This window comes from Oncorhynchus nerka, linkage group LG8 (genome assembly GCF_034236695.1).
Source record: "Oncorhynchus nerka isolate Pitt River linkage group LG8, Oner_Uvic_2.0, whole genome shotgun sequence".
Lineage (NCBI taxonomy): Eukaryota > Metazoa > Chordata > Actinopteri > Salmoniformes > Salmonidae > Oncorhynchus > Oncorhynchus nerka.
In genome coordinates, this window is record NC_088403.1 from 11,986,893 (window position 1) to 12,012,604 (window position 25,712).

A 25,712-nucleotide genomic window follows, 5' to 3' on the forward strand; every position below is an offset into this window, starting at 1 on the left:
GTGTCGCCCAAATCTGAAAAGATCAAAACAGCTAAATGTTCCACTCATCCATTTTAGTTTTGGCAACAAAGTGTTGATTTAGTTAGTCAACTGGAAAAAAAGAGTTGTGTATGTTGCTATGACAACCAGCTCAATTTGTTGTCTGTCTAGTTCGGATACATTCACTTTATATGAGAAGGTAGAGAAAAGATAATTAAGAAAAGGAAGGAGAGACTGACAGCAAGTTTTATACAAATTTCTGCTGTTGAAAACCAAATGACACTATAAGAAATGGGAGATAATGTCTAGATGCTTTTTATAGTGGAGACCAAGTTTATGCATTTCCTGGCAGGGTTGATGAGGCAGTCATAAGGAGCTAATGAGGCATGATTTAGCCTGGCATAGAACATGTGCTCTCTCGTTAGGACACTGTTTCATAATAGTTTTTGCGACTGCACTTGAAGAAACATTAAAAGTTCATTAAATCTCCCGGATTGACGGACCTTCATGTCTTAAAGTAATGATGGACTCATTTCTCTTTGCTTATTTGAACTGTTCTTGACATACTATGGATTTGTTATTTTACCAAATAGGGCTATCTTCTGTATACCACCTCTACCTTGTCACAACACAACTGATTGGCTGGTACTGTAGTTGGAGTGAGGGACTAGAGTGAGGGACTGGAGAGAGGGACCAGAGCGAGGGATTGAGGGACTGGAGCAAGGGTCTGGAGCGAAGGACTGGAGCGAGGGATTGAGGGACTGGAGAGGGGGACTGGAGCGAGGGACTGGAGTGAAGGACTGGAACGAAGGACTGGAGAGAGGGATTGAGGGACTGGAGAGGGGGACTGGAGTGAAGGACTGGAGTGAGGGACTGGAGTGAGGGACTGGAGCGAAGGACTGGAGAGAGGGACTGGATTGAGGGACTGGAGCGAGGGACTGGAGAGAGGGACTGGATTGAAGGACTGGAGAGAGGGACTGGATTGAGGGACTGGAGAGAGGAACTGGAGTGAGGGACTGTGTTGTGTAGATGTTGCACCGTGTAGTGTTTGCCAAGACAATGATCATGGAATGTAAGCGCTAGAAGCCCAAGTGCCAGTACCACTCCCACCCACAGTCCTGCAGGGTTTTATCCCTGTTAGATACAAGCTCAGACTAAACATGCCCTCATCCCTCATCCAGTTTGAATTGCAACAATAATTGCATTCATATCTTCATATCTATAGTTGTTTCTTTACAAAGATATTGAAGTGTTATTGCTATACCCAAACAGTTTGCTTGAGAGAATCTGAATGTCTTGACTTACACTCTTGTAATACAAAGGTCAACTCGTACAAACCCTCCCAGACAGACAGTCAGTACCTAGTAGGAAGAATGGTGCAATGCATACAAACCCTCCCAGACAGACAGTCAGTACCTAGTAGGAAGAATGGTGCAATGCATACAAACCCTCCCAGACAGACAGTCAGTACCTAGTAGGAAGAATGGTGCAATGCATACAAACCCTCCCAGACAGACAGTCAGTACCTAGTAGGAAGAATGGTGCAATGCATACAAACCCTCCCAGACAGACAGTCAGTACCTAGTAGGAAGAAGGAAGAACAGACAGTGTACCTAGTAGGAAGAATGGTGCAATGCATACAAACCCTCCCAGACAGACAGTCAGTACCTAGTAGGAAGAATGGTGCAATGCATACAAACCCTCCCAGACAGACAGTCAGTACCTAGTAGGAAGAATGGTGCAATGCATACAGCCCTCGATACACTTTCATGCTTGGACAGGTTTCTCAATACTTGCATTGACATCTCAATCTTTTAAGATATCCCATTACAATACAGTCTTGTGTTAAGATGTTACAAGACCCAAACAGTGGGATGTTAGTGTTCCTGTTACCACACTGACTCTTTTTGTACCTGGTAACAATCAGAAGGCAATACTAGAAAGTGTTTCATGCTTGGCCAGTTTCAGTACAGTTTATATCACAGCTCTTCCTCAGGGGACAAACAAAACAATCTCTGAAGATGAAAGCAAAGTACAAAACATGATTGTTTTCAGTATTTCGTCTAGACGGTGATAAGGAAAATGTCAGCATTCTGGGGAATAAGTTCTGTGTAAGAAAGTGGCAAAATTAATTGGTGTATTTGCTCTTAAAGTGTTTTGAATAATGTAGTAGTTAGAGATGGTTGATAATGTTTGATATTGACTTTACCTTGGTGTTTTGAATAATGTAGTAGTTAGAGATGTTTGATAATGTTTAATATGGACTTGACCTTGGTGTTTTTCACACTGCTAAAAAGTCCTCCTGGGACAATAGAAACAGTATTACTGAAGATGAAAGGTTTGGATGATTTTAAGTTGATTAAAAAACGGTCTATTTTTCCTCTTGTGTAGATCTAGACAACAGTGATGCCAACGAGGAGCTGAAGTTCAGCATTCTGAAGAGACTACCAGAGGTAAAGTTACATTTCTCTCAAAGGTGTTAATTGCATCTTGTAGTTGCTGCTGTTTGTTACTTCCTGCTGTCTAAGCAGTGGAATGTGATTTAATTTTTTAGCCAATCAGATGATTCTTGGACTGTTGTTGCAGCCCAGAGGGGAAGTGAAGAAGGTACAACAGAGAAACAGACTCATTCCTTCTGCTCTTCATTCTCATATTCACAGGGGGGATTCCGTCCCGAGTGAAGCGAGCGGAAATGGAACGTAATTCCCTTTAGATGCACTTCTCTCTCTGCATATTCTGACCTCGGTTGTGTTTGGGGTGGAGGTCAGAGTGTGGTGGAGGTGTCTACAGATACTTCGTATTCTGACCTCGGTTTTGTTTGGGGTGGAGGTTTGTTTGGGGTGGAGGTCAGAGTGTGGTGGAGGTGTCTACAGATACTTCGTATTCTGACCTCGGTTTTGTTTGGGGTGGAGGTCAGAGTGTGGTGGAGGTGTCTACAGATACTTCGTATTCTGACCTCGATTTTGTTTGGGGTGGAGGTCAGAGTGTGGCGGAGGTGTCTACAGACATTGTATTCTGACCTCGGTTTTGTTTGGGGTGGAGGTCAGGGTGTGGCGGAGGTGTCTACAGATACTTCGTATTCTGACCTCTGTTGTGTTTGGGGTGGAGGTCAGGGTGTGGCGGAGGTGTCTACAGATACTTCGTATTCTGACCTCTGTTGTGTTTGGGGTGGAGGTCAGGGTGTGGCGGAGGTGTCTACAGATACTTCGTATTCTGACCTCTGTTGTGTTTGGGGTGGAGGTCAGAGTGTGGCGGAGGTGTCTACAGATACTTCGTATTCTGACCTCGGTTTTGTTTGGGGTGGAGGTCAGGGTGTGGTGGAGGTGTCTACAGATACTTCGTATTCTGACCTCGGTTTTGTTTGGGGTGGAGGTCAGAGTGTGGCGGAGGTGTCTACAGATACTTCGTATTCTGACCTCGGTTTTGTTTGGGGTGGAGGTCAGAGTGTGGCGGAGGTGTCTACAGATACTTCGTATTCTGACCTCTGTTTTGTTTGGGGTGGAGGTCAGGGTGTGGTGGAGGTGTCTACAGATACTTCGTATTCTGACCTCGGTTTTGTTTGGGGTGGAGGTCAGGGTGTGGTGGAGGTGTCTACAGATACTTCGTATTCTGACCTCGGTTTTGTTTGGGGTGGAGGTCAGGGTGTGGTGGAGGTGTCTACAGATACTTCGTATTCTGACCTCGGTTTTGTTTGGGGTGGAGGTCAGAGTGTGGCGGAGGTGTCTACAGATACTTCGTATTCTGACCTCGGTTTTGTTTGGGGTGGAGGTCAGAGTGTGGTGGAGGTGTTCACAGATACTTCGTATTCTGACCTCGGTTTTGTTTGGGGTGGAAGTCAGAGTGTGGCGGAGGTGTCTACAGATTTGTTTGGGGTGGAAGTCGTATTCTGACCTCGGTTTTGTTTGGGGTGGAGGTCAGGGTGTGGTGGAGGTGTCTACAGATACTTCGTATTCTGACCTCGGTTTTGTTTGGGGTGGAGGTCAGAGTGTGGCGGAGGTGTTCACAGATACGTCGTATTCTGACCTTGATTTAATTCCCTCATAATTCCACCACCTTTTACACACGATGAAACCATGAATAAGGTCTAATGAACCTACTGGTGTCAAGTGGGACAGTGAAATAGGCTATAAATAGCTGAGCCGTTATTCAGAATTTGAATTGTATGCCCTCATCATTTGAGTGGATGAAAGGTGGAGATCCAGGCTACAGGCGTCTGTAGGGCTGAACCTCCTGACTTGATGTATGCACTTTAAAATGTTTGAATTATATGCCTGGGCTTTTCGTCGTTTTATTTGACTATTTGTATCATGTTAAATATTAGGCACTATATCAGGAGCCACCATCAGTAATACCTACATACATTTATAAGTGTTAGTTCTCTTCAATTTGTACCTTCCATTTAGCATCATTCCATTCTGTTGACCTTCCTTTCCACTGTCACGTCAGTGTCGTTGTCCTGAAGGTCGCTAAGCATTACTGGATCATATAGACTAACGTTCTGCAATAATGTAGGACATGTAGCCTATTAGATCATTATGGAACTCAGACCACACGTAGCAGGTTAAACCTGGAGCCTGACTCACGGTTCACCACGACTGGACCGGTGTGAGAATCAGGCTAGACTCACGGTTCACCACGACTGGACCGGTGTGAGAATCAGGGTAGACTCACGGTTCACCACACCTGGACCGTTGTGAGAATCAGGGTAGACTCACGGTTCACCACGACTGGACCGGTGTGAGAATCAGGGTAGACTCACGGTTCACCACACCTGGACCGTTATGAGAATCAGGGTAGACTCACGGTTCACCACACCTGGACCGTTGTGAGAATCAGGGTAGACTCACGGTTCACCACACCTGGACCGTTGTGAGAATCAGGGTAGACTCACGGTTCACCACACCTGGACCGTTGTGAGAATCAGGGTAGACTCACGGTTCACCACACCTGGACCGTTGTGAGAATCAGGGTAGACTCACAGTTCACCACACCTGGACCGTTGTGAGAATCAGGGTAGACTCACGGTTCACCACACCTGGACCGTTGTGAGAATCAGGGTAGACTCAGTTCACCACTCGTTGTGAGAACGGTTCACGGTTCACCACGACTAGACCGTTGTGAGAATCAGGGTAGACTCACGGTTCACCACACCTGGACCGTTGTGAGAATCAGGGTAGACTCACGGTTCACCACGACTAGACCGTTGTGAGAATCAGGGTAGACTCACGGTTCACCACGACTAGACCGTTGTGAGAATCAGGGTAGACTCACGGTTCACCACACCTGGACCGTTGTGAGAATCAGGGTAGACTCACGGTTCATGATTACAGGGTACAGTGAACATCTTAGGCTCCAAGCTCCAACATGCAGGACGAAGGGAAATAAAATACTGACAATGGTAATAAAACAATAGAAATAGCACCATATACAACATAATAACTGGCAGTGATGAATAATACATGTCCATTGGGGTGGAGGCAGAGTACAGACTGTTGAGGAGGTGGGGGGAATGACTGCAGGGGAGCAGAGTACAGACTGATGAGGAGGTGGGGGGAATGACTGCAGGGGAGCAGAGTACAGACTGTTGAGGAGGTGGGGGGAATGACTGCAGGGGAGCAGAGTAAAGACTGTTGAGGAGGTGGGGGGGGAATGACTGCAGGGGAACAGAGTAAAGACTGTTGAGGAGGTGGGGGGGGAATGACTGCAGGTGGGGGGAGCAGAGTAAAGACTGTTGAGGAGGTGGGGGGAATGACTGCAGGGGAGCAGAGTAAAGACTGTTGAGGAGGTGGGGGAATGACTGCAGGGGAACAGAGTAAAGACTGTTGAGGAGGTGGGGGGAATGACTGCAGGGGAGCAGAGTAAAGACTGTTGAGGAGGTGGGGGAATGACTGCAGGGGAACAGAGTAAAGACTGTTGAGGAGGTGGGGGGGAATGACTGCAGGGGAGCAGAGTAAAGACTGTTGAGGAGGTGGGGGAATGACTGCAGGTAAAGACTGTTGACTGAGGAGCAGAGTAAAGACTGTTGAGGAGGTGGGGGAGAATAAAGACTGCAGGTGGGGGAACAGAGTAAAGACTGTTGAGGAGGTGGGGGGAATGACTGCAGAGTACAGACTGATGAGGAGGTGGGGGAATGACTGCAGGGGAGCAGAGTACAGACTGTTGAGGAGGTGGGGGGAATGACTGCAAGGGAACAGAGTAAAGACTGTTGAGGAGGTGGGGGAATGACTGCAGGGGAGCAGAGTAAAGACTGTTGAGGAGGTGGGGGAATGACTGCAAGGGAACAGAGTAAAGACTGTTGAGGAGGTGGGGGGAATGACTGCAGGGGAGCAGAGTAAAGACTGTTGAGGAGGTGGGGTGAATGACTGCAGAGTAAAGACTGTTGAGGAGGTGGGGGGAATGACTGCAGGGGAGCAGAGTACAGACTGTTGAGGAGGTGGGGGAATGACTGCAGAGTAAAGACTGTTGAGGAGGTGGGGGGAATGACTGCAGGGGAGCAGAGTACAGACTGTTGAGGAGGTGGGGGGAATGACTGACTGTTGAGGAGGTGGGGGAATGACTGGGAGCAGAGTACAAACTGTTGAGGAGGTGGGGGGAATGACTGCAGGGGAGCAGAGTACAGACTGTTGAGGAGGTGGGGGAATGACTGCAGGGGAGACAGAAGACTACAGACTGTTGAGGAGGTGGGGGGGAATGACTGCAGAGTAAAGACTGTTGAGGAGGTGGGGGAATGACTGCAGAGTAAAGACTGTTGGGGAGGTGGGGGAATGACTGCAGAGTAAAGACTGTTGAGGAGGTGGGGGGAATGACTGCAGGGGAACAGAGTAAAGACTGTTGAGGAGGTGGGGGAATGACTGCAGAGTAAAGACTGTTGGGGAGGTGGGGGAATGACTGCAGAGTAAAGACTGTTGAGGAGGTGGGGGAATGACTGCAGGGGAACAGAGTAAAGACTGTTGAGGAGGTGGGGGAATGACTGCAGAGTAAAGACTGTTGAGGAGGTGGGGGAATGACTGCAGGGGAGCAGAGCAGACTGTTGAGGAAGGGGGGGAATGACTGCAGGGGAGCAGAGTAAGACTGTTGAGGAGGTGGGGGAATGACTGCAGGGAGCAGAGTAAAGACTGTTGAGGAGGTGGGGGAATGACTGCAGGGGAGCAGAGTAAAGACTGTTGAGGAGGTGGGGGAATGACTGCAGAGTAAAGACTGTTGAGGAGGTGGGGGAATGACTGCAGAGTAAAGACTGTTGAGGAGGTGGGGGAATGACTGCAGAGTAAAGACTGTTGAGGAGGTGGGGGAATGACTGCAGAGTAAAGACTGTTGAGGAGGTGGGGGAATGACTGCAGAGTAAAGACTGTTGAGGAGGTGGGGGAATGACTGCACTAAAGACTGTTGAGGAGGTGGGGGAATGAGACTAAAGACTGTTGAGGAGGTGGGGGAATGACTAAAGACTGTTGAGGAGGTGGGGGAATGACTGCAGAGAGCAAAGACTGTTGAGGAGGTGGGGGAATGACTGCAGGTGGGGGAGCAGAGTAAAGACTGTTGAGGAGGTGGGGGAATGACTGCAGAGTAAAGACTGTTGAGGAGGTGGGGGAATGACTGCAGGGGAACAGAGTAAAGACTGTTGAGGAGGTGGGGGAATGACTGCAGAGTAAAGACTGTTGAGGAGGTGAGGAGGTGGGGGAATGACTGCAGGGGAGCAGAGTAAAGACTGTTGAGGAAGTGGGGGAATGAACTGCAGGGAGCAACGTGAAGACTGATGAGGAGGTGGGGGGAATGACTGCAGGTGGGGGGAGCAGAGTAAAGACTGTTGAGGAAGTGGGGGAATGACTGCAGGGGAGCAACGTGAAGACTGATGAGGAGGTGAGGGGGGAATGACTGCAGGGGAGCAGAGTACAGACTGTTGAGGAGGTGGGGGAAATGACTGACTGTTGAGGAGGTGGGGGAATGGGGAGCAGAGTACAGACTGTTGAGGAGGTGGGGGAATGACTGCAGGGGAGCAGAGTAAAGACTGTTGAGGAGGTGGGGGAATGACTGCAGGGAACAGAGTAAAGACTGTTGAGGAGGTGGGGGAATGACTGCAGGGGAGCAGAGTACAGACTGTTGAGGAGGTGGGGGAATGACTGCAGGGGGGGAGACAGAGTAAAGACTGTTGAGGAGGTGGGGGAATGACTGCAGGGGAGCAGAGTAAAGACTGTTGAGGTGGTGGGGGGAATGACTGCAGGGGAGCAGCATGATCATTGAGGGGGTGTGGGGACCAAGTGAAATCAAATCAATAACAATTATTAATAAAAATGAATTACAATTATAATAATATACATATTAACAACTGCAACAGTGATGAATGTCATTGGGGTGGGGGCAGAGTGAAAGTCAGTTGGGGGGTGGGTGGGAAATGTCCATAGAGGGAGTAGCAGGGGGGAGCAGGTAGCTGACTAGTGGTGGCTCTTTAGCAGCCTGATGGTCTCAGGGCAGAAGCTATTGGCCAGTCTGTTCGTTTTTGTCATGATGCTCCTGTACTGCCCGCGTCTAAGTGATGGAAGCGGGGAAAACAGGGCGTGGCTCGGGTGGCTGGGTCCCTGATGATCTTCTTGGCCTTCCTGAGACACCTGGTGGTGTAGGTGTCCTGCGGGGCAGGCAGTGTGCCCCCAATGGTGCGTTCGGCTGCACTTATCACCCTCTGAAGTGCCTTGCTGTCTGCGGCGGTGGAGTTTCCGCAGCAGGCTGTGATATAGCCCAACAGTATGCTCTCGATGGTGCTCCTATAGAACACTCTGAGCGCCCTCGGGGACAGGCCGAAGTTCAACCCCTATTCTACACCTTCCAATATTTCATACATTGAATCAAACCACTGTATTTTTTAATTCATAAATATATTTTGAGTAAAGGCTCTCCAAACCGGTTGGTTTATGATTCATACATACTTTCCTAAGACTAAAATGTGCCTAAATAATCTAACAAATCAGAGTATTTTTTAAAAAATCTACCAGTTGAAACGGAGACGAAGATGTATGGATGTCTTTCTTTCATTGATCCCTATTGATCTGAACAACATTATAATTAAGGGTACACCGTAATTAAAGGGATGGCTTAAACCGGGTGTGCACTACATTATTTTGGCCCTGATTTAGCTGTCCCAGACAGGTTTTTGAGATCGGAGACACAATCCCCAGAAGAAGCCAGTGAGATGACGTTGTTCCGCAGGATGTGTAGAGTCTCCAGAAGGAGCGATGACTACTACTAGTATGTGTTTGTACTTTGCCTTCAAAGCGAAAGTGCGCCTCCAAGTTGGTTTGAAATCATTACAGCTCTGAAGCTCACAAGCAATGTTATTCAATTCAAAAATGTTGGCTTGATATTTCAACTCTGTATGGCAAGAGTGAATGTCTGACTGAAAACGTTTGAGGCTGCTTTGAGCCACAGCTCGTTGTAGCTACGTTACATTGAATCACATCATTTAGTGTGCACCACTAGTTTGGCAAGACAACAAAAAAACAACAGGAAAGATGGTGGTTCAATGTGAGGTTTAGTGATGTTAGGATTTTGAAAGTTGTGTAATGTACAGCCGGCTTTAAGAGAAATGTACTGAAAACCATATTGGCTTTAAGAGAAATGTACTGTAAACCATATTGGCTTTAAGAGAAATGAACTGAAAACCATATTGGCTTTAAGAGAAATTAACTGAAAACCATATTGGCTTTAAGAGAATGGACTGAAAACCATATTGGCTTTAAGAGAAATGGACTGAAAACCATATTGGCTTTAAGAGAAATGGACTGAAAACCATATTGGCTTTAAGAGAAATGGACTGAAAACCATATTGGCTTTAAGAGAAATGGACTGAAAACCATATTGAATGAAAACTCCACGATAAAATCTGTTGGCCAGCAAGTGGGAGGGTTTTCATCGGTTGAATTACATGCGCAAGGGAAACACAACTGCAAAGCCCGTTACGCACCTGCATAAGGTAAGTCTGAATACCGACTACCGAGAGGTGCGTAGGAAAGGCGTCGTTCCCTAAGTCGGAATCGGGCCCATAGCGAATAGCGACTCATTTCCCAGTCAACACGATAGGTTTTTACACAGGTTGAGAAACTTCTGTTGAAGGCCTGGTGATGGAGGACATGGGGTAACTAGATACCTGTTGTTGTTGTTTCCAGCCCATGGAGCAGAGGAGCTGTCACCTGTGGGATCACCCCATCAGTTCAGCCTGTATCTCCAGAGACTATGTCAGAGGCCTGCTGGAGAAACACGCCAAAACCAAAGTAACACTGTCTTATTCAGCTAATCAACTGTACAATCACCAATTGAATATCACCAAGAGCAGGAAGTAAATACTGCTGGACTTGATTAGTTAGATGGTTTGTCTGTTGTTCCAGGGTTCTATGTTCATGGAGAGAGACGAGCCTGGCTTCAGGCCTGAGTTCCTGCCTCTCACCTTCCTGACCAAAATTCTGTTGGATGTGGAAGACCGAGGTATTTATTCAGAGAATGTTTCTTTTGTCTCCACAAGTGAAACTAGCTTATTAAACAGCCAAGCCAAACTGTGTGTTCTGTGTGTGTTCTGTGTGTGTTCTGTGTGTGTACTGTGTGTGTGTACTGTGTGTGTGTGTGTGTGTACTGTGTGTGTACTGTGTGTGTACTGTGTGTACTGTGTGTAGTGTGTGTACTGTGTGTGTGTACTGTGTGTGTTGTGTATGTATTGTGTGTACTGTGTGTGTGTGTGTGTGTACTGTGTGTGTACTGTGTGTGTGTACTGTGTGTGTTGTGTATGTATTGTGTGTGTGTACTGTGTGTGTGTGTGTGTGTGTACTGTGTGTGTACTGTGTGTGTGTACTGTGTGTGTTGTGTATGTACTGTGTGTGTGTACTGTGTGTGTGTACTGTGTGTGTGTACTGTGTGTGTGTACTGTGTGTGTACTGTGTGTGTACTATGTGTGGGTGTCTGATGGTGTGTCTATTCTGTGCTGCAGCTCTGAACCCTTTTGAGGAGCAGGAGAATGTGGATGCCAGGTTTGTGGAGGAGACGGCTCTGAAACAGACTCTGATCCTGATGGGCTTCCAGGACAAGTGATGGAGGGAGAGACCGAGGTGAAGGGAGGTGAAGAAAGAGGGGGAGCAGGTCAAGGCTCCAAGTTTTCACTCAACACTCCATATTCCACTAGTACTCAGTGAGCGGGGACTGTGTCAGAGTTCAGGGACTGTTTGAAATTACACTTTAAATGTTGATCACTCAATATTCCAATACATGAGAATCTATGAAAATACATCAGATTCTGATGAACAATGGGTCTGGTGACAATAGTCATCGGTTAAGCATTCATTTGACAGATTTATATTTCTGCCCTCTCTGCCTGTTTCTCAACCCTCCCACACAGACCAGATGGATGAGGCTCTTACAGTAAGAAGGGAAGGTGTCTGAATTTCCACAACGTGTGTCCTGTATGATGCCTGTATATTTCCATTTCAGAGGAACTGAAGCATGGTTAGATTTCAGGAATAACACCGTTATGTGGAATCCAGGAAATGTGTTGATCAGGTACAATAATAAACAGGAAAAGGGATTTTTGTTGTCATGTTTACACGTGTAAAAGCCATGTTGTATCAATGAAACGCAAAATAAAATATTTGTTGTCATGTTTACACGTGTAAAAGTCATATTGTATCAATGAAACACAAAATAAAATAATTGTTGCATGTTTCTAACAACTGTCTGTCTTCGTTCAATAAGACGGCTCATGATAGCCGTGGCAGCGTCACATTGACACGATTCTCTATGACTCATACAGTGACATTAAGGGACAGATCAATAAGACGGCTCATGATAGCCGTGGCAGCGTCACATTGACACGATTCTCTATGACTCATACAGTGACATTAAGGGACAGATCAATAAGACGGCTCATGATAGCCATGGCAGCGTCACATTGACACGATTCTCTATGACTCATACAGTGACATTAAGGGACAGATCAATAAGACGGCTCATGATAGCCATGGCAGCGTCACATTGACACGATTCTCTATGACTCATACAGTGACATTAAGGGACAGATCAATAAGACGGCTCATGATAGCCGTGGCAGCGTCACATTGACACGATTCTCTATGACTCATACAGTGACATTAAGGGACAGATCAATAAGACGGCTCATGATAGCCGTGGCAGCGTCACATTGACACGATTCTCTATGACTCATACAGTGACATTAAGGGACAGATCAATAAAGTCAACGGCTCATGATAGCCAGTGACATTAAGGGCATGCGTGGCAGCGTCACATTGACACGATTCTCTATGACTCATACAGTGACATTAAGGGACAGATCAATAAGACGGCTCATGATAGCCGTGGCAGCGTCACATTGACACGATTCTCTATGACTCATACAGTGACATTAAGGGACAGATCAATAAGACCGCTCATGATAGCCGTGGCAGCGTCACATTGACACGATTCTCTATGACTCATACAGTGACATTAAGGGACAGATCAATGGCTCATGACTCATACAGTGACATTAAGGGACAGATCAATAAGACGGCTCATGTGGGCGTCACACGATTCTCTATGACTCATACAGTGACATTAAGGGACAGATCAATAAGACGGCTCATGATAGCCGTGGGCAGTCACATTGACACGATTCTCTATGACTCATACAGTGACATTAAGGGACAGATCAATAAGACGGCTCATGATAGCCGTGGCAGCGTCACATTGACACGATTCTCTATGACTCATACAGTGACATTAAGGGACAGATCAATAAGACGGCTCATGATAGCCGTGGCAGCGTCACATTGACACGATTCTCTATGACTCATACAGTGACATTAAGGGACAGATCAATAAGACTATGCTCATGATAGCCGTGGCAGCGTCTGTTTAATGAGCTCATGATAGCCGTTGAGACACATTGACACGATTCTCTATGACTCATACAGTGACATTAAGGGACAGATCAATAAGACCGCTCATGATAGCCGTGGCAGCGTCACATTGACACGATTCTCTATGACTCCTACAGTGACATTAAGGGACAGATAAGTCAACCATAAATAAGTGCATTATCCCATCATCACATGCTAATGTTAGCCACTCTGCTGCAGTGTGGCTTGTTATGGTTGAGACAGTCAGAGACACACCCTGTCAGCTGAGGGAACAGACTGAGACCTGGCTCACTCCACAGATACAGTCGCTCAGGAAATTAACAGGCTTTCTACAGAATATCTGATGTCACTGGTTTGGGTGCTTCCACAAGTCAGAACACCAGGCACACTTCTCCCAAAGCCAAACTTTGATTCTCAGAATCGCAGAACTCTCTCTCTCTCTCTCTCTCTCACACACACACACACACAGACACACAATATAACTCATTACCACACACACACACTCCACTTTCTCTTCCTCCTTTACCATAAATGTAAAGAATCGTCAGTGAAATCCCTCTGAAAGATTCTCTGTGAGGTCGAGGTTACTGGAGGAGGGTAAACAGAAACAGCTACAGTGTTGCCAGTAAGACCTCGTGCCTCTGACTTCAGCAGAAATCCAACCCAGATGCATGGCACGCTCCCTGCTCCACTTCTCAGGAAGGAAAAAGGATCAAGACAGCAGACGAGGTTCAAATATACCTGCTGTTTAATGAGCTTGTGTTGAGAATCTAAAGGCCCTATGATGATTGGCTGCTACACTCCTAGATTATAAATATTCTCCTGTTACTGGTAACCCAAGTATCTCATATGGAGTGCTATTAGTGCCAACAGAAATTTAACTGAATTAAATGTTGATTAAATGTATGTTGTCACTTTATAGTCCCAGATACATCTAGGTGGGTTAGACGTAGTACTAGAGGGGTTCGTCCAGGTCTACAGTATATATCAATGGGTTTGGTCCAGTTCTACAGTATATATCAATGGGTTTGGTCCAGGTCTATATCTCAATGGGTTTGGTCCAGTTCTACAGTATATATCAATGGGTTTGGTCCAGTTCTACAGTATATATCAATGGGTTTGGTCCAGGTCTACAGTATATATCAATGGGTTTGGTCCAGTTCTACAGTATATATCAATGGGTTTGGTCCAGGTCTACAGTATATATCAATGGGTTTGGTCCAGGTCTATATCTCAATGGGTTTGGTCCAGGTCTACAGTATATATCAATGGGTTTGGTCCAGGTCTACAGTATATATCAATGGGTTTGGTCCAGGTCTATATCTCAATGGGTTTGGTCCAGGTCTACAGTATATCTCAATGGTTTTGGTCCAGGTCTACAGTATATATCAATGGGTTTGGTCCAGGTCTATATCTCAATGGGTTTGGTCCAGGTCTACAGTATATCTCAATGGTTTTGGTCCAGGTCTATATCTCAATGGGTTTGGTCCAGGTCTACAGTATATCTCAATGGGTTTGGTCCAGGTCTACAGTATATCTAAATGGGTTTGGTCCAGGTCTATAGTATATCTCAATGGGTTTGGTCCAGGTCTACAGTATATCTCAATGGGTTTGGTCCAGGTCTACAGTATATCTCAATGGGTTTGGTCCAGGTCTACAGTATATCTCAATGGGTTTGGTCCAGGTCTACAGTATATCTCAATGGGTTTGGTCCAGGTCTACAGTATATCTCAATGGGTTTGGTCCAGGTCTACAGTATATCTCAATGGTTTTGGTCCAGGTCTACAGTATATATCAATGGGTTTGGTCCAGGTCTACAGTATATCTCAATGGGTTTGGTCCAGGTCTACAGTATATCTCAATGGGTTTGGTCCAGGTCTACAGTATATCTCAATGGGTTTGGTCCAGGTCTACAGTATATCTCAATGGGTTTGGTCCAGGTCTACAGTATATCTCAATGGGTTTGGTCCAGGTCTACAGTATATCTCAATGGGTTTGGTCCAGGTCTACAGTATATCTCAATGGGTTTGGTCCAGGTCTACAGTATATCTCAATGGGTTTGGTCCAGGTCTACAGTATATATCAATGGGTTTGGTCCAGGTCTACAGTATATCTCAATGGGTTTGGTCCAGGTCTACAGTATATCTCAATGGGTTTGGTCCAGGTCTACAGTATATCTCAATGGGTTTGGTCCAGGTCTATATCTCAATGGGTTTTGGTTCAGGCTTGCGAATGTGTCTGATGTTGGTGCCGGGCTCAGAGGGTTTGAAGGGGGCCAGGGCTCCGTAGGGCTTGGGCAGGGGCAGGGTGTCCCCCAGGGGGATGTAGGCGTTGGGTCGGGCCTCGGCCGTGGTGTATACTCCACTAGGGAGCTGGGACCTCTCCTCCTCCTCCACCAGCTGTAACAGAGGAGAGAATCCAGGTCCTCAACATAGTATACCATATACTGGTATTTAACTCATGGTATACTGTACATCTAAAAGAGTATCTAGAAATGTACTGGAGAGAACAGGGTTCAATGTACTGAACATTGCAGATAGAAATACCATGAATAGAGCTGACAAGATTCCTCATTCGCTACATGTCAGAGAGGCACGTCTATTTCTACATAAAACTTTTCTATCTGATTGCCAGACAGTCAAAGTGTTAAATGCAGTGTTAACTTATCAGTGTAGAAGCACAAAAGTTCAGCATCAAGTTCAACATTTATGAATTCCTCCATGAATGATCCCTAATTCAAAGTCCTGTGGTAGAGGGTCATGGAGGGTGACTGACCCTGTCTTTCTCCTGCTGGTCGGCCTGCCTGCGCTGCTCATCCCTGAGGATGTGTTGCCACTCCTGCTCCAGGTCTTCAGAGGGGGGCAGACCCTGGTCCAGGCGTCGGTGGCAGGTGTCCAGGAACAGCTCCCTCTCCTTCAGCTCCTGACAGGGGTGGGATCAACACAACATGGAATGTCAGGAAGAGGAACATTATTAGGAGGATATTTGTGCTTGGGTAGATCGATGTAGGGAAAGAGGATGATGTCGTAAAAGTTGGAAATCCTTAGACTTGACCTTAGCCTGGTCCCAGTTGGCTACAGGGATCTACAGTATAATCCTTAGACTTGACCTTAGCCTGGTCCCAGTTGGTTACAGGGATCTACAGTATAATCCTTAGACTTGACCTTAGCCTGGTCCCAGTTGGCTACAGGGATCTACAGTATAATCCTTAGACTTGACCTTAGCCTGGTCCCAGTTGGCTACAGGGATCTACAGTATAATCCTTAGACTTGACCTTAGCCTGGTCCCAGTTGGTTACAGGGATCTACAGTATAATCCTTAGACTTGACCTTAGCCTGGTCCCAGTTGGCTACAGGGATCTACAGTATAATCCTTAGACTTGACCTTAGCCTGGTCCCAGTTGGCTACAGGGATCTACAGTATAATCCTTAGACTTGACCTTAGCCTGGTCCCAGTTGGTTACAGGGATCTACAGTATAATCCTTAGACTTGACCATAGCCTGGTCCCAGTTGGCTACAGGGATCTACAGTATAATCCTTAGACTTGACCTTAGCCTGGTCCCAGTTGGCTACAGGGATCTACAGTATAATCCTTAGACTTGACCATAGCCTGGTCCCAGTTGGTTACAGGGATCTACAGTATAATCCTTAGACTTGACCATAGCCTGATCCCAGTTGGTTACAGGGATCTACAGTATAATCCTTAGACTTGACCATAGCCTGGTCCCAGTTGGTTACAGGGATCTACAGTATAATCCTTAGACTTGACCTTAGCCTGGTCCCAGTTGGTTACAGGGATCTACAGTATAATCCTTAGACTTGACCATAGCCTGGTCCCAGTTGGTTACAGGGATCTACAGTATAATCCTTAGACTTGACCATAGCCTGGTCCCAGTTGGTTACAGGGATCTACAGTATAATCCTTAGACTTGACCTTAGCCTGGTCCCAGTTGGTTACAGGGATCTACAGTATAATCCTTAGACTTGACCATAGCCTGGTCCCAGTTGGTTACAGGGATCTACAGTATAATCCTTAGACTTGACCATAGCCTGGTCCCAGTTGGTTACAGGGATCTACAGTATAATCCTTAGACTTGACCATAGCCTGGTCCCAGTTGGTTACAGGGATCTACAGTATAATCCTTAGACTTGACCATAGCCTGGTCCCAGTTGGTTACAGGGATCTACAGTATAATCCATAGCCTGGTCCCAGTTGGTTACAGGGATCTACAGTATAATCCTTAGACTTGACCATAGCCTGGTCCCAGTTGGTTACAGGGATCTACAGTATAATCCTTAGACTTGACCTTAGCCTGGTCCCAGTTGGTTACAGGGATCTACAGTATAATCCTTAGACTTGACCTTAGCCTGGTCCCAGTTGGCTACAGGGATCTACAGTATAATCCTTAGCCTGGTCCCAGTTGGTTACAGGGATCTACAGTATGGGTCCACCAGACTAGGAAATGCTGGTCAATCTAAAATGGTCTCCTATTTACCTGCTGCAGGGTCATGGCGCTGGCTTGGCGCATCGACAACTCAGACACCACGGCCATCATCCTCCTGGTTGACTCCTTGATACGGCCCTGCAACTCATTCACCTGAGAGAGAGGAGAGAGGGGGTTGGTTAACGCACAGACAGCATGACAGACTGACAGATAAACAGATAGACAGCCAGACTGACATGATATTTGAAAAGACAGAGTTTCTCTAGTCGGCGGGGTAGTTGGGAACATGTTCTACTAGCCTGGTCTGAACAGTACTAGTCTAGTCTGAACAGTACTAGTCTAGTCTGAACAGTACTAGCCTGGTCTGAACAGTACTAGCCTGGTCTGAACAGTACTAGTCTAGTCTGAACAGTACTAGCCTGGTCTGAACAGTACTAGCCTGGTCTGAACAGTACTAGCCTCGGTCTAGCGGGCTACATTCATTTCCTAATGAAACTAATCCAGATCAATCTAACATCCTCCAGATAAACTAATATCTAACATCCTCCAGATAAACTAATATCTAACATCCTCCAGATAAACTAATATCTAACAGATCAAACTAATATCTAACATCCTCCAGATCAAACTAATATCTGACATCCTCCAGATAAACTAATATCTAACATCCTCCAGATCGAACTAATATCTAACATCCTCCAGATAAACTAATATCTAACATCCTCCAGATCAGATAAACTAATATCTGGTCAAACTAATATAACATCCTCCAGATAAACTAATATCTAAATCCTCCAGATCAAACTAATATCTAACATCCTCCAGATAAACTAATATCTAACATCCTCCAGATAAACTAATATCTAACATCCTCCAGATCAAACTAATATCTAACATCCTCCAGATAAACTAATATCTAACATCCTCCAGATAAACTAATATCTAACATCCTCCAGATCAAACTAATATCTGACATCCTCCAGATAAACTAATATCTAACATCCTCCAGATTAAACTAATATCTAACATCCCAGATAAACTAATATCTAACATCCTCCAGATCAAAATAATATCTGACATCCTCCAGATAAACTAATATCTAACAGATCAAACTAATATCTAACATCCTCCAGATAAACTAATATCTGACATCCAGATCAAACCAGATCTAAATCCTCCAGATAAACTAATATCTAACATCCTCCAGATAAACTAATATCTAACATCCTCCAGATCAAACTAATATCTAACATCCTCCAGATAAACTAATATCTAACATCCTCCAGATAAAATAATATCTAACATCCTCCAGATCAAAATAATATCTGACATCCTCCAGATAAACTAATATCTAACATCCTCCAGATAAACTAATATCTAACATCCTCAGATAAACTAATATCTAACATCCTCCAGATAAACTAATATCTAACATCCTCCAGATAAACTAATATCTAACATCCTCCAGATAAACTAATATCTAACATCCTCCAATCCCAGAGCCTCAGCTTGGCATGCTGGCTGCTGGGGCCCAGTGAGGTTATCTAAGCGTGCTGAGAGGATTTGCCTCAGAGTGCACAGCAACTTTGGCTCATTGGCTATGTGTGTGTGTAACATGACTCATTGGCTGTGTGTGTGTTAGGGAGCGTGTGTCTTTGTGAGGCTGTGTGTGTGTAACATGGCTCATTGGCTGTGTGTGTGTTAGGGAGCGTGTGTCTTTGTGAGGCTGTGTGTATGTAACATGGCTCATTGGCTGTGTGTGTGTTAGGGAGCGTGTGTCTTTGTGAGGCTGTGTGTATGTAACATGGCTCATTGGCTGTGTGTGTGTTAGGGAGCGTGTGTCTTTGTGAGGCTGTGTGTGTGTAACATGACTCATTGGCTGTGTGTGTGTTAGGGAGCGTGTGTCTTTGTGAGGCTGTGTGTGTGTAACATGACTCATTGGCTGTGTGTGTGTTAGGGAGCGTGTGTCTTTGTGAGGCTGTGTGTGTGTAACATGGCTCATTGACTCATTGAGATAACTAACAGTCTTGGCCTGGTGGGCAGGTGATACTTCATCCAGGAGACACTGGGCTGGGCCCTGCAGGGAGCCGGGGTGAGAGGGCAGTCAGTCTGCTAGGCTGCACCAGGCACATGGGGCCACCACGCTTCAAGATCCTCTACCCCGACTGTGAGTGTGTGAATGGATGAGCTTGGCAGTAGATGCCTTCTTGGCTGCTTCCTTTGTGTGTGTGTGTGTGTGTGTGTACCTTCTTGGCTAGCTGCAGTGTGTCCTGCTTGCCGTTCTCGGCCTTAGCTCTGATTCGCTGAGAGATCCGGGTCACCTGCTCAAACACCAAGTCCTTCTCCAGGAGCAGCTCTTCCCGCTCCGCCAAGCCAACCTCCAGCTGAACACCACACACACACACACACACACACACACACACACACACACACACACACACACACACACACACACACACACACACACACACTAACATGAGACAGCTTCAACCTCAATCAATTATAACGACAGGATATGATTAATTGGTGGTAATCTTGATTGATGACTTCACCTTCCCTCAAGAAAAGTGGCATAGTTTGTGTTCCTAGTCTCCTTCAGATACACTGACCGTTTAGACTCAGACCTTCCCACTGTTCTGAAATCTGCCTGCAGGACTGTAAAGCAGCTTCAGTACTGTAGGCTTTACCTGTTCTATCTTCTGGATGAGTTCAACAGGAGATGGGTCGTTCCCCTCCAGCTCTCTGGCCCTGTTCTCCTGTCCTGGATCCTCCAAGGCCTTCTCTAGCTCCAACATACGCTCCTTACACTCTGACAGCTACAGGACAGGACAGGAGAGGGAAGAGAGGAGACAGAAGAGAGGAGAAGAGAAGAGAGGAGAAGAATAGAGGAGAAGAGAAGAGAGGAGAAGAGAGGAGACAGAAGAGAGAAGAGAAGAGAGGAGAAGAGAAGAGAAGAGAGGAGAAGAATAGAGGAGAAGAGAAGAGAGGAGAAGAGAGGAGACAGAAGAGAGGAGAAGAGAAGAGAAGAGAAGAGAGGAGAAGAATAGAGGAGAAGAGAAGAGAGGAGAAGAGAGGAGACAGAAGAGAGGAGAAGAGAAGAGAAGAGAAGAGAGGAGAAGAATAGAGGAGAAGAGAAGAAAGGAGAGGAGAAAAGAAGGGAGAAGTCGACTTTTATTATCCATGAGAATATTCAGAGACCATTGGAGGCTGCTGAGGGGAGGACGGCTCATAATAATGGCTGGAACGGAGCGAATGGAATGTTATCAAACACTTGGAAACCATGGAAACCATGTGTCTGATGTATTTGATACCATTCCACTGATTCCGGTCCAGCCATTACCACGAGCCTGTCCTCCCCAATTAAGGTGCCACCAACCTCCTGTGTCAGAGACCAACTCAACCTCACAATCATCTGAATTGTGTTGGGATGATGTGTTAGACAACACCATGATAGAAGTCATTATGGTTTGTTTCAGCATGACGAGCAGCTTAACATATATATGTAATGGTTCCTTTCCTGGTAACCATTACATATATTAGCATTCATATGGTTTGTTTCTGCATGATTTGCAAGTTAATATGAGTTGCAGGTTAATAACGTGTAGGTTTCCTATCCTGATAACCATTATATCATTTCTCATTATTCACAGAATTACTGTAACTCAGCTGTTGACCCCAGAATGGAGATTTGGGATGTGCACATCTTTCACACAGCCATGGTTTGTACACATGTCCGTGCATGGAGCTCCACGTCACGCCACGGTATGAATGAACCCGTGGGGAGACACATCACCACCCTCTCCTTCTGCGTGTGTGATGCACATTCTCTTCCAGCTGAAGCTGTCTAATGAAGCAGAGCTGATCGGGAGGAGAAGAGGTCAACAGACAGGAAGTCTTCTGCCTCTAATTTTTTATTTTACCTTTATTTAACAAGGCAAGTCAGTTAAGAACAAATTCTTATTTTCAATGACAGCCTAGGAACAGTGGGTTAACTGCCTGTTCAGGGGCAGAACGACAGATTTGTACCTTGTCAGCTCGGGGGTTTGAACTTGCAACCTTCCAGTTACTAGTCCAACGCTCTAACCACTAGGCTACCCTGCCGAGGGATGATCCTATGATCCTCTGTGACAGGACGAGCGTAGCTGCATTAGTCCTGTTTAACACCATACATCTCATATGATCACGGAGTCCAGTGGAAGTAAGCACGCTCAGAGACAGTCTCACACTTTCTCTGTCTCCAGTGTCTTCGTGTCATGTGATGTAATGTTTTCTAAGGAACATCCTCCATGGACTCTAACAACGGAATGAGATTTTCAAATGCCTCTGCTGTTCATAATCAAACTCTGATGGACTAAAAGACGACTGTTATGTAGACTGAGACCACCCTCGGAGAGAGGCCGAGAGGAAAGAGAGAGACAGAGAAAAAGAGGGAGAGCGTGCGAGAGAGAGAGAGAGAGAGAGAGAGAACAAGAGAATGTGAGAGTGAGAGATTGGATCTGAGACCTTCATTCCATTAGAGGCTGATGATTTACTATGTGATTTAATCACTCTGCACACCGCCCTCACATCACTCACATCAGTCAGAGAGAGAAACAGAGCTGCATGCTGAGGCCCATACTGGAGGACGTCACTGTCTCACTGCCTGACTGGCTGGTTGGTTAACTGTCTCACTGCCTGACTGGCTGTCTGGTTGGTTAACTGTCTCACTGCCTGACTGGCTGGTTGGTTAACTGTCTCACTGCCTGACTGACTGGTTGGTTAACTGTCTCACTGCCTGACTGACTGGGTGGTTAACTGTCTCAATGCCTGACTGGCTGGTTGGTTAACTGTCTCACTGCCTGACTGTCTGGTTGGTTAACTGTCTCACTGCCTGACTGGCTGGTTGGTTAACTGTCTCACTGCCTGACTGTCTGGTTGGTTAACTGTCTCACTGCCTGACTGGCTGTCTGGTTGGTTAACTGTCTCACTGCCTGACTGGCTGTCTGGTTGGTTAACTGTCTCACTGCCTGACTGGCTGTCTGGTTGGTTAACTGTCTCACTGCCTGACTGGCTGACAGTGACTGACTGTCTGATTGGTTAACTGTCTCACTGCCTGACTGGCTGGTTGGATAACTGTCTCACTGCCTGACTGGCTGGTTGGTTAACTGTCTCACTGCCTGACTGGCTGGTTGGTTAACTGTCTCACTGCCTGACTGGCTGACAGTGACTGACTGTCTGGTTGGTTAACTGTCTCACTGCCTGACTGACTGGTTGGTTAACTGTCTCACTGCCTGACTGTCTGGTTGGTTAACTGTCTCAATGCCTGACTGACTGTCTGGTTGGTTAACTGTCTCACTGCCTGACTGTCTGGTTGGTTAACTGTCTCAATGCCTGACTGACTGGCTGGTTGGTTAACTGTCTCACTCCCTGACTGTCTGGTTGGTTAACTGTCTCACTGCCTGACTGGCTGGTTGGTTAACTGTCTCACTGCCTGACTGGCTAGTTGGTTAACTGTCTCACTGCCTGACTGGCTGACAGTGACTGAATGTCTGGTTGGTTAACTGTCTCACTGCCTGACTGACTGGCTGGTTGGTTAACTGTCTCACTGCCTGACTGACTGGCTGGTTGGATAACTGTCTCACTGCCTGACTGGCTGGTTGGTTAACTGTCTCACTGCCTGACTGGCTGGTTGGTTAACTGTCTCACTGCCTGACTGGCTGACAGTGACTGACTGTCTGGTTGGTTAACTGTCTCACTGCCTGACTGACTGGCTGGTTCGTTAACTGTCTCACTGCCTGACTGGCTGGTTGGTTAACTGTCTCACTGCATGACTGTCTGGTTGGTTAACTGTCTCAATGCCTGACTGACTGGCTGGTTGGTTAACTGTCTCACTGCCTGACTGACTGTCTGGTTGGTTAACTGTCTCACTGACTGACTGTCTGGTTGGTTAACTGTCTCACTGCCTGACTGACTGGCTGGTTAGTTAACTGTCTCACTGCCTGACTGACTGTCTGGTTGGTTAACTGTCTCACTGCCTGACTGACTGTCTGGTTAGTTAACTGTCTCAATGCCTGACTGACTCTCTGGTTGGTTAACTGTCTCACTGCCTGACTGACTGTCTGGTTGGCTAACTGTCTCACTGCCTGACTGGTTGACTGGCTAACTGTCTCACTGCCTGCCTGACTGACTGGTTGGCTAACTGTCTCACTGCCTGCCTGCCTGACTGGTTGGCTAACTGTCTCAGTGCCTGACTGTCTGGTTGGCTAACTGTCTCACTGCCTGACTGGCTATCTGTCTGATTGGCTAACTGTCTCAGTGACTGACTGTCTGGTTGGCTAATTGTCTCAGTGCCTGACTGACTGACTGTCTGGTTGGCTAACTGTCTCACTGCCTGACTGACTGTCTGTCTGGCAAACTGTCTCCCTGCCTGACTGACTCTGTACTGTTAAACCCCCATGCCCTCAGAGCACTGATAAACCAGGGTAGCTCTGTACTGTAAAACCCCCACTCCCTCAGAGCACTGATAAACCAGGGCATCTCTGTACTGTTAAACCCCCATGCCCTCAGAGCACTGATAAACCAGGGCATCTCTGTACTGTAAAACCCCCACGCCCTCAGAGCACTGATAAGCCAGGGCATCTCTGTACTGTAAAACCCCCAATTGTTTATTTGGAAGCGATTAAAGATTGCTTCTGGCTTGGTACAAGGAAAGCTATCCAGAGTGTATATTGAATTTCACACACAAACTTTAATATTTTATACTGTGTGATCTTAAGTGCATTCTAACAACAGACACATTCCCCTCTGAAGTGTAAACAGCCTGAGAATAAGATACATCTGTTTCACAGTAACACATTGTTGTTTAATGTGATCACATCATGGTGGATTGTGAACGCTGTTTACTTCCTCTCTGCCAACACCACAATCCCCCTGACTGTCTAAATCACAGTCTCCCCCTGACTGTCTAAACCACACAGTCTCCCCCTACTGTCTAAATCACACAGTCTCCCCTGACTGTCTAAATCACACAGTCTCCCCCTGACTGTCTAAATCACACAGTCTCCCCCTGACTGTCTAAATCACAGTCTCCCCCTGACTGTCTAAATCACACAGTCTCCCCCTGACTGTCTAAATCACACAGTCTCCCCCTACTGTCTAAATCACACAGTCTCCCCCTGACTGTCTAAATCACACAGTCTCCCCCTGACTGTCTAAAACACACAGTCTCCCCCTACTGTCTAAATCACACAGTCTCCCCCTGACTGTCTAAATCACACAGTCTCCCCTGACTGTCTAAATCACACAGTCTCCCCCTGACTGTCTAAAACACACAGTCTCCCCCTACTGTCTAAATCACACAGTCTCCCCCGACTGTCTAAATCACACAGTCTCCCCTGACTGTCTAAACCACACAGTCTCCCCTGACTGTCTAAAACACAGTCTCCCCCTACTGTCTAAATCACACAGTCTCCCCCGACTGTCTAAATCACACAGTCTCCCCTGACTGTCTAAACCACACAGTCTCCCCTGACTGTCTAAAACAGTCTCCCCCTACTGTCTAAATCACACAGTCTCCCCCGACTGTCTAAATCACACAGTCTCCCCTGACTGTCTAAACCACACAGTCTCCCCTGACTGTCTAAAACACAGTCTCCCCCTACTGTCTAAATCACACAGTCTCCCCCGACTGTCTAAATCACACAGTCTCCCCTGACTGTCTAAAACACACAGTCTCCACCTGAATGTCTAAAACACAGTCTCCCCCTGACTGTCTAAACCACACAGTCTCCCCCTGACTGTCTAAATCACACAGTCTCCCCCTGACTGTCTAAATCACACAGTCTCCCCCTGACTGTCTAAATCACACAGTCTCCCCTGACTGTCTAAATCACACAGTCTCCCCTGACTGTCTAAATCACACAGTCTCCCCCTGACTGTCTAAATCACACAGTCTCCCCTGACTGTCTAAATCACACAGTCTCCCCCTGACTGTCTAAATCACACAGTCTCCCCCTGACTGTCTAAATCACACAGTATCCCCCTGACTGTCTAAATCACACAGTCTCCCCTGACTGTCTAAATCACACAGTCTTCCCCTGCCTGACTGTCTAAACCACACAGTCTCCCCCTGACTGTCTAAATCACACAGTCTCCCCCTGACTGTCTAAATCACACAGTCTCCCCTGACTGTCTAAACCACACAGTCTCCCTCTGACTGTCTAAATCACACAGTCTCCCCTTGACTGTCTAAATCACACAGTCTCCCCCTGACTGTCTAAATCACACAGTCTCCCCTGACTGTCTAAATCACACAGTCTCCCCCTGACTGTCTAAATCACACAGTCTCCCCTGACTGTCTAAATCACACAGTCTCCCCTGACTGTCTAAATCACACAGTCTCCCCCTGACTGTCTAAATCACACAG

The 25,712-nt window shown here is 46.6% G+C and overlaps 2 protein-coding genes across 5 annotated transcripts in view; one reads left to right on the top strand and one right to left on the bottom strand.

Moving 5' to 3' along the window:
* gsap (gamma-secretase activating protein) overlaps nt 1-11,678 on the top strand; it is a 55,508-nt gene extending 43,830 nt beyond the window's left edge. For 2 of the 4 annotated variants that reach the window (XM_065021330.1, XM_065021329.1), the window contains 4 exons: nt 2,371-2,432; nt 10,131-10,235; nt 10,350-10,446; nt 10,943-11,678. In XM_065021330.1, coding sequence (XP_064877402.1) covers nt 2,371-2,432; nt 10,131-10,235; nt 10,350-10,446; nt 10,943-11,043 — 365 coding nt within the window. In that variant the 3' untranslated portion in view covers nt 11,044-11,678. Of the gene's footprint in view, nt 1-2,370; nt 2,433-10,130; nt 10,236-10,349; nt 10,447-10,942 lie in introns of those variants that run through there. The other 2 variants (XR_010464508.1, XR_010464507.1) reach the window with 2 other exon arrangements.
* Nucleotides 11,679-13,593: 1,915 nt separating this feature from the next.
* ccdc146 (coiled-coil domain containing 146) overlaps nt 13,594-25,712 on the bottom strand; it is a 63,053-nt gene continuing 50,934 nt past the window's right edge. The window contains exons 19-23 of the mRNA XM_065021333.1: nt 19,996-20,124; nt 19,555-19,692; nt 17,360-17,461; nt 15,639-15,785; nt 13,594-15,262 (exon numbers count right to left, since the gene is read on the bottom strand). Coding sequence (XP_064877405.1) covers nt 15,062-15,262; nt 15,639-15,785; nt 17,360-17,461; nt 19,555-19,692; nt 19,996-20,124 — 717 coding nt within the window. The 3' untranslated portion in view covers nt 13,594-15,061. The remainder of the gene's footprint in view (nt 15,263-15,638; nt 15,786-17,359; nt 17,462-19,554; nt 19,693-19,995; nt 20,125-25,712) is intronic.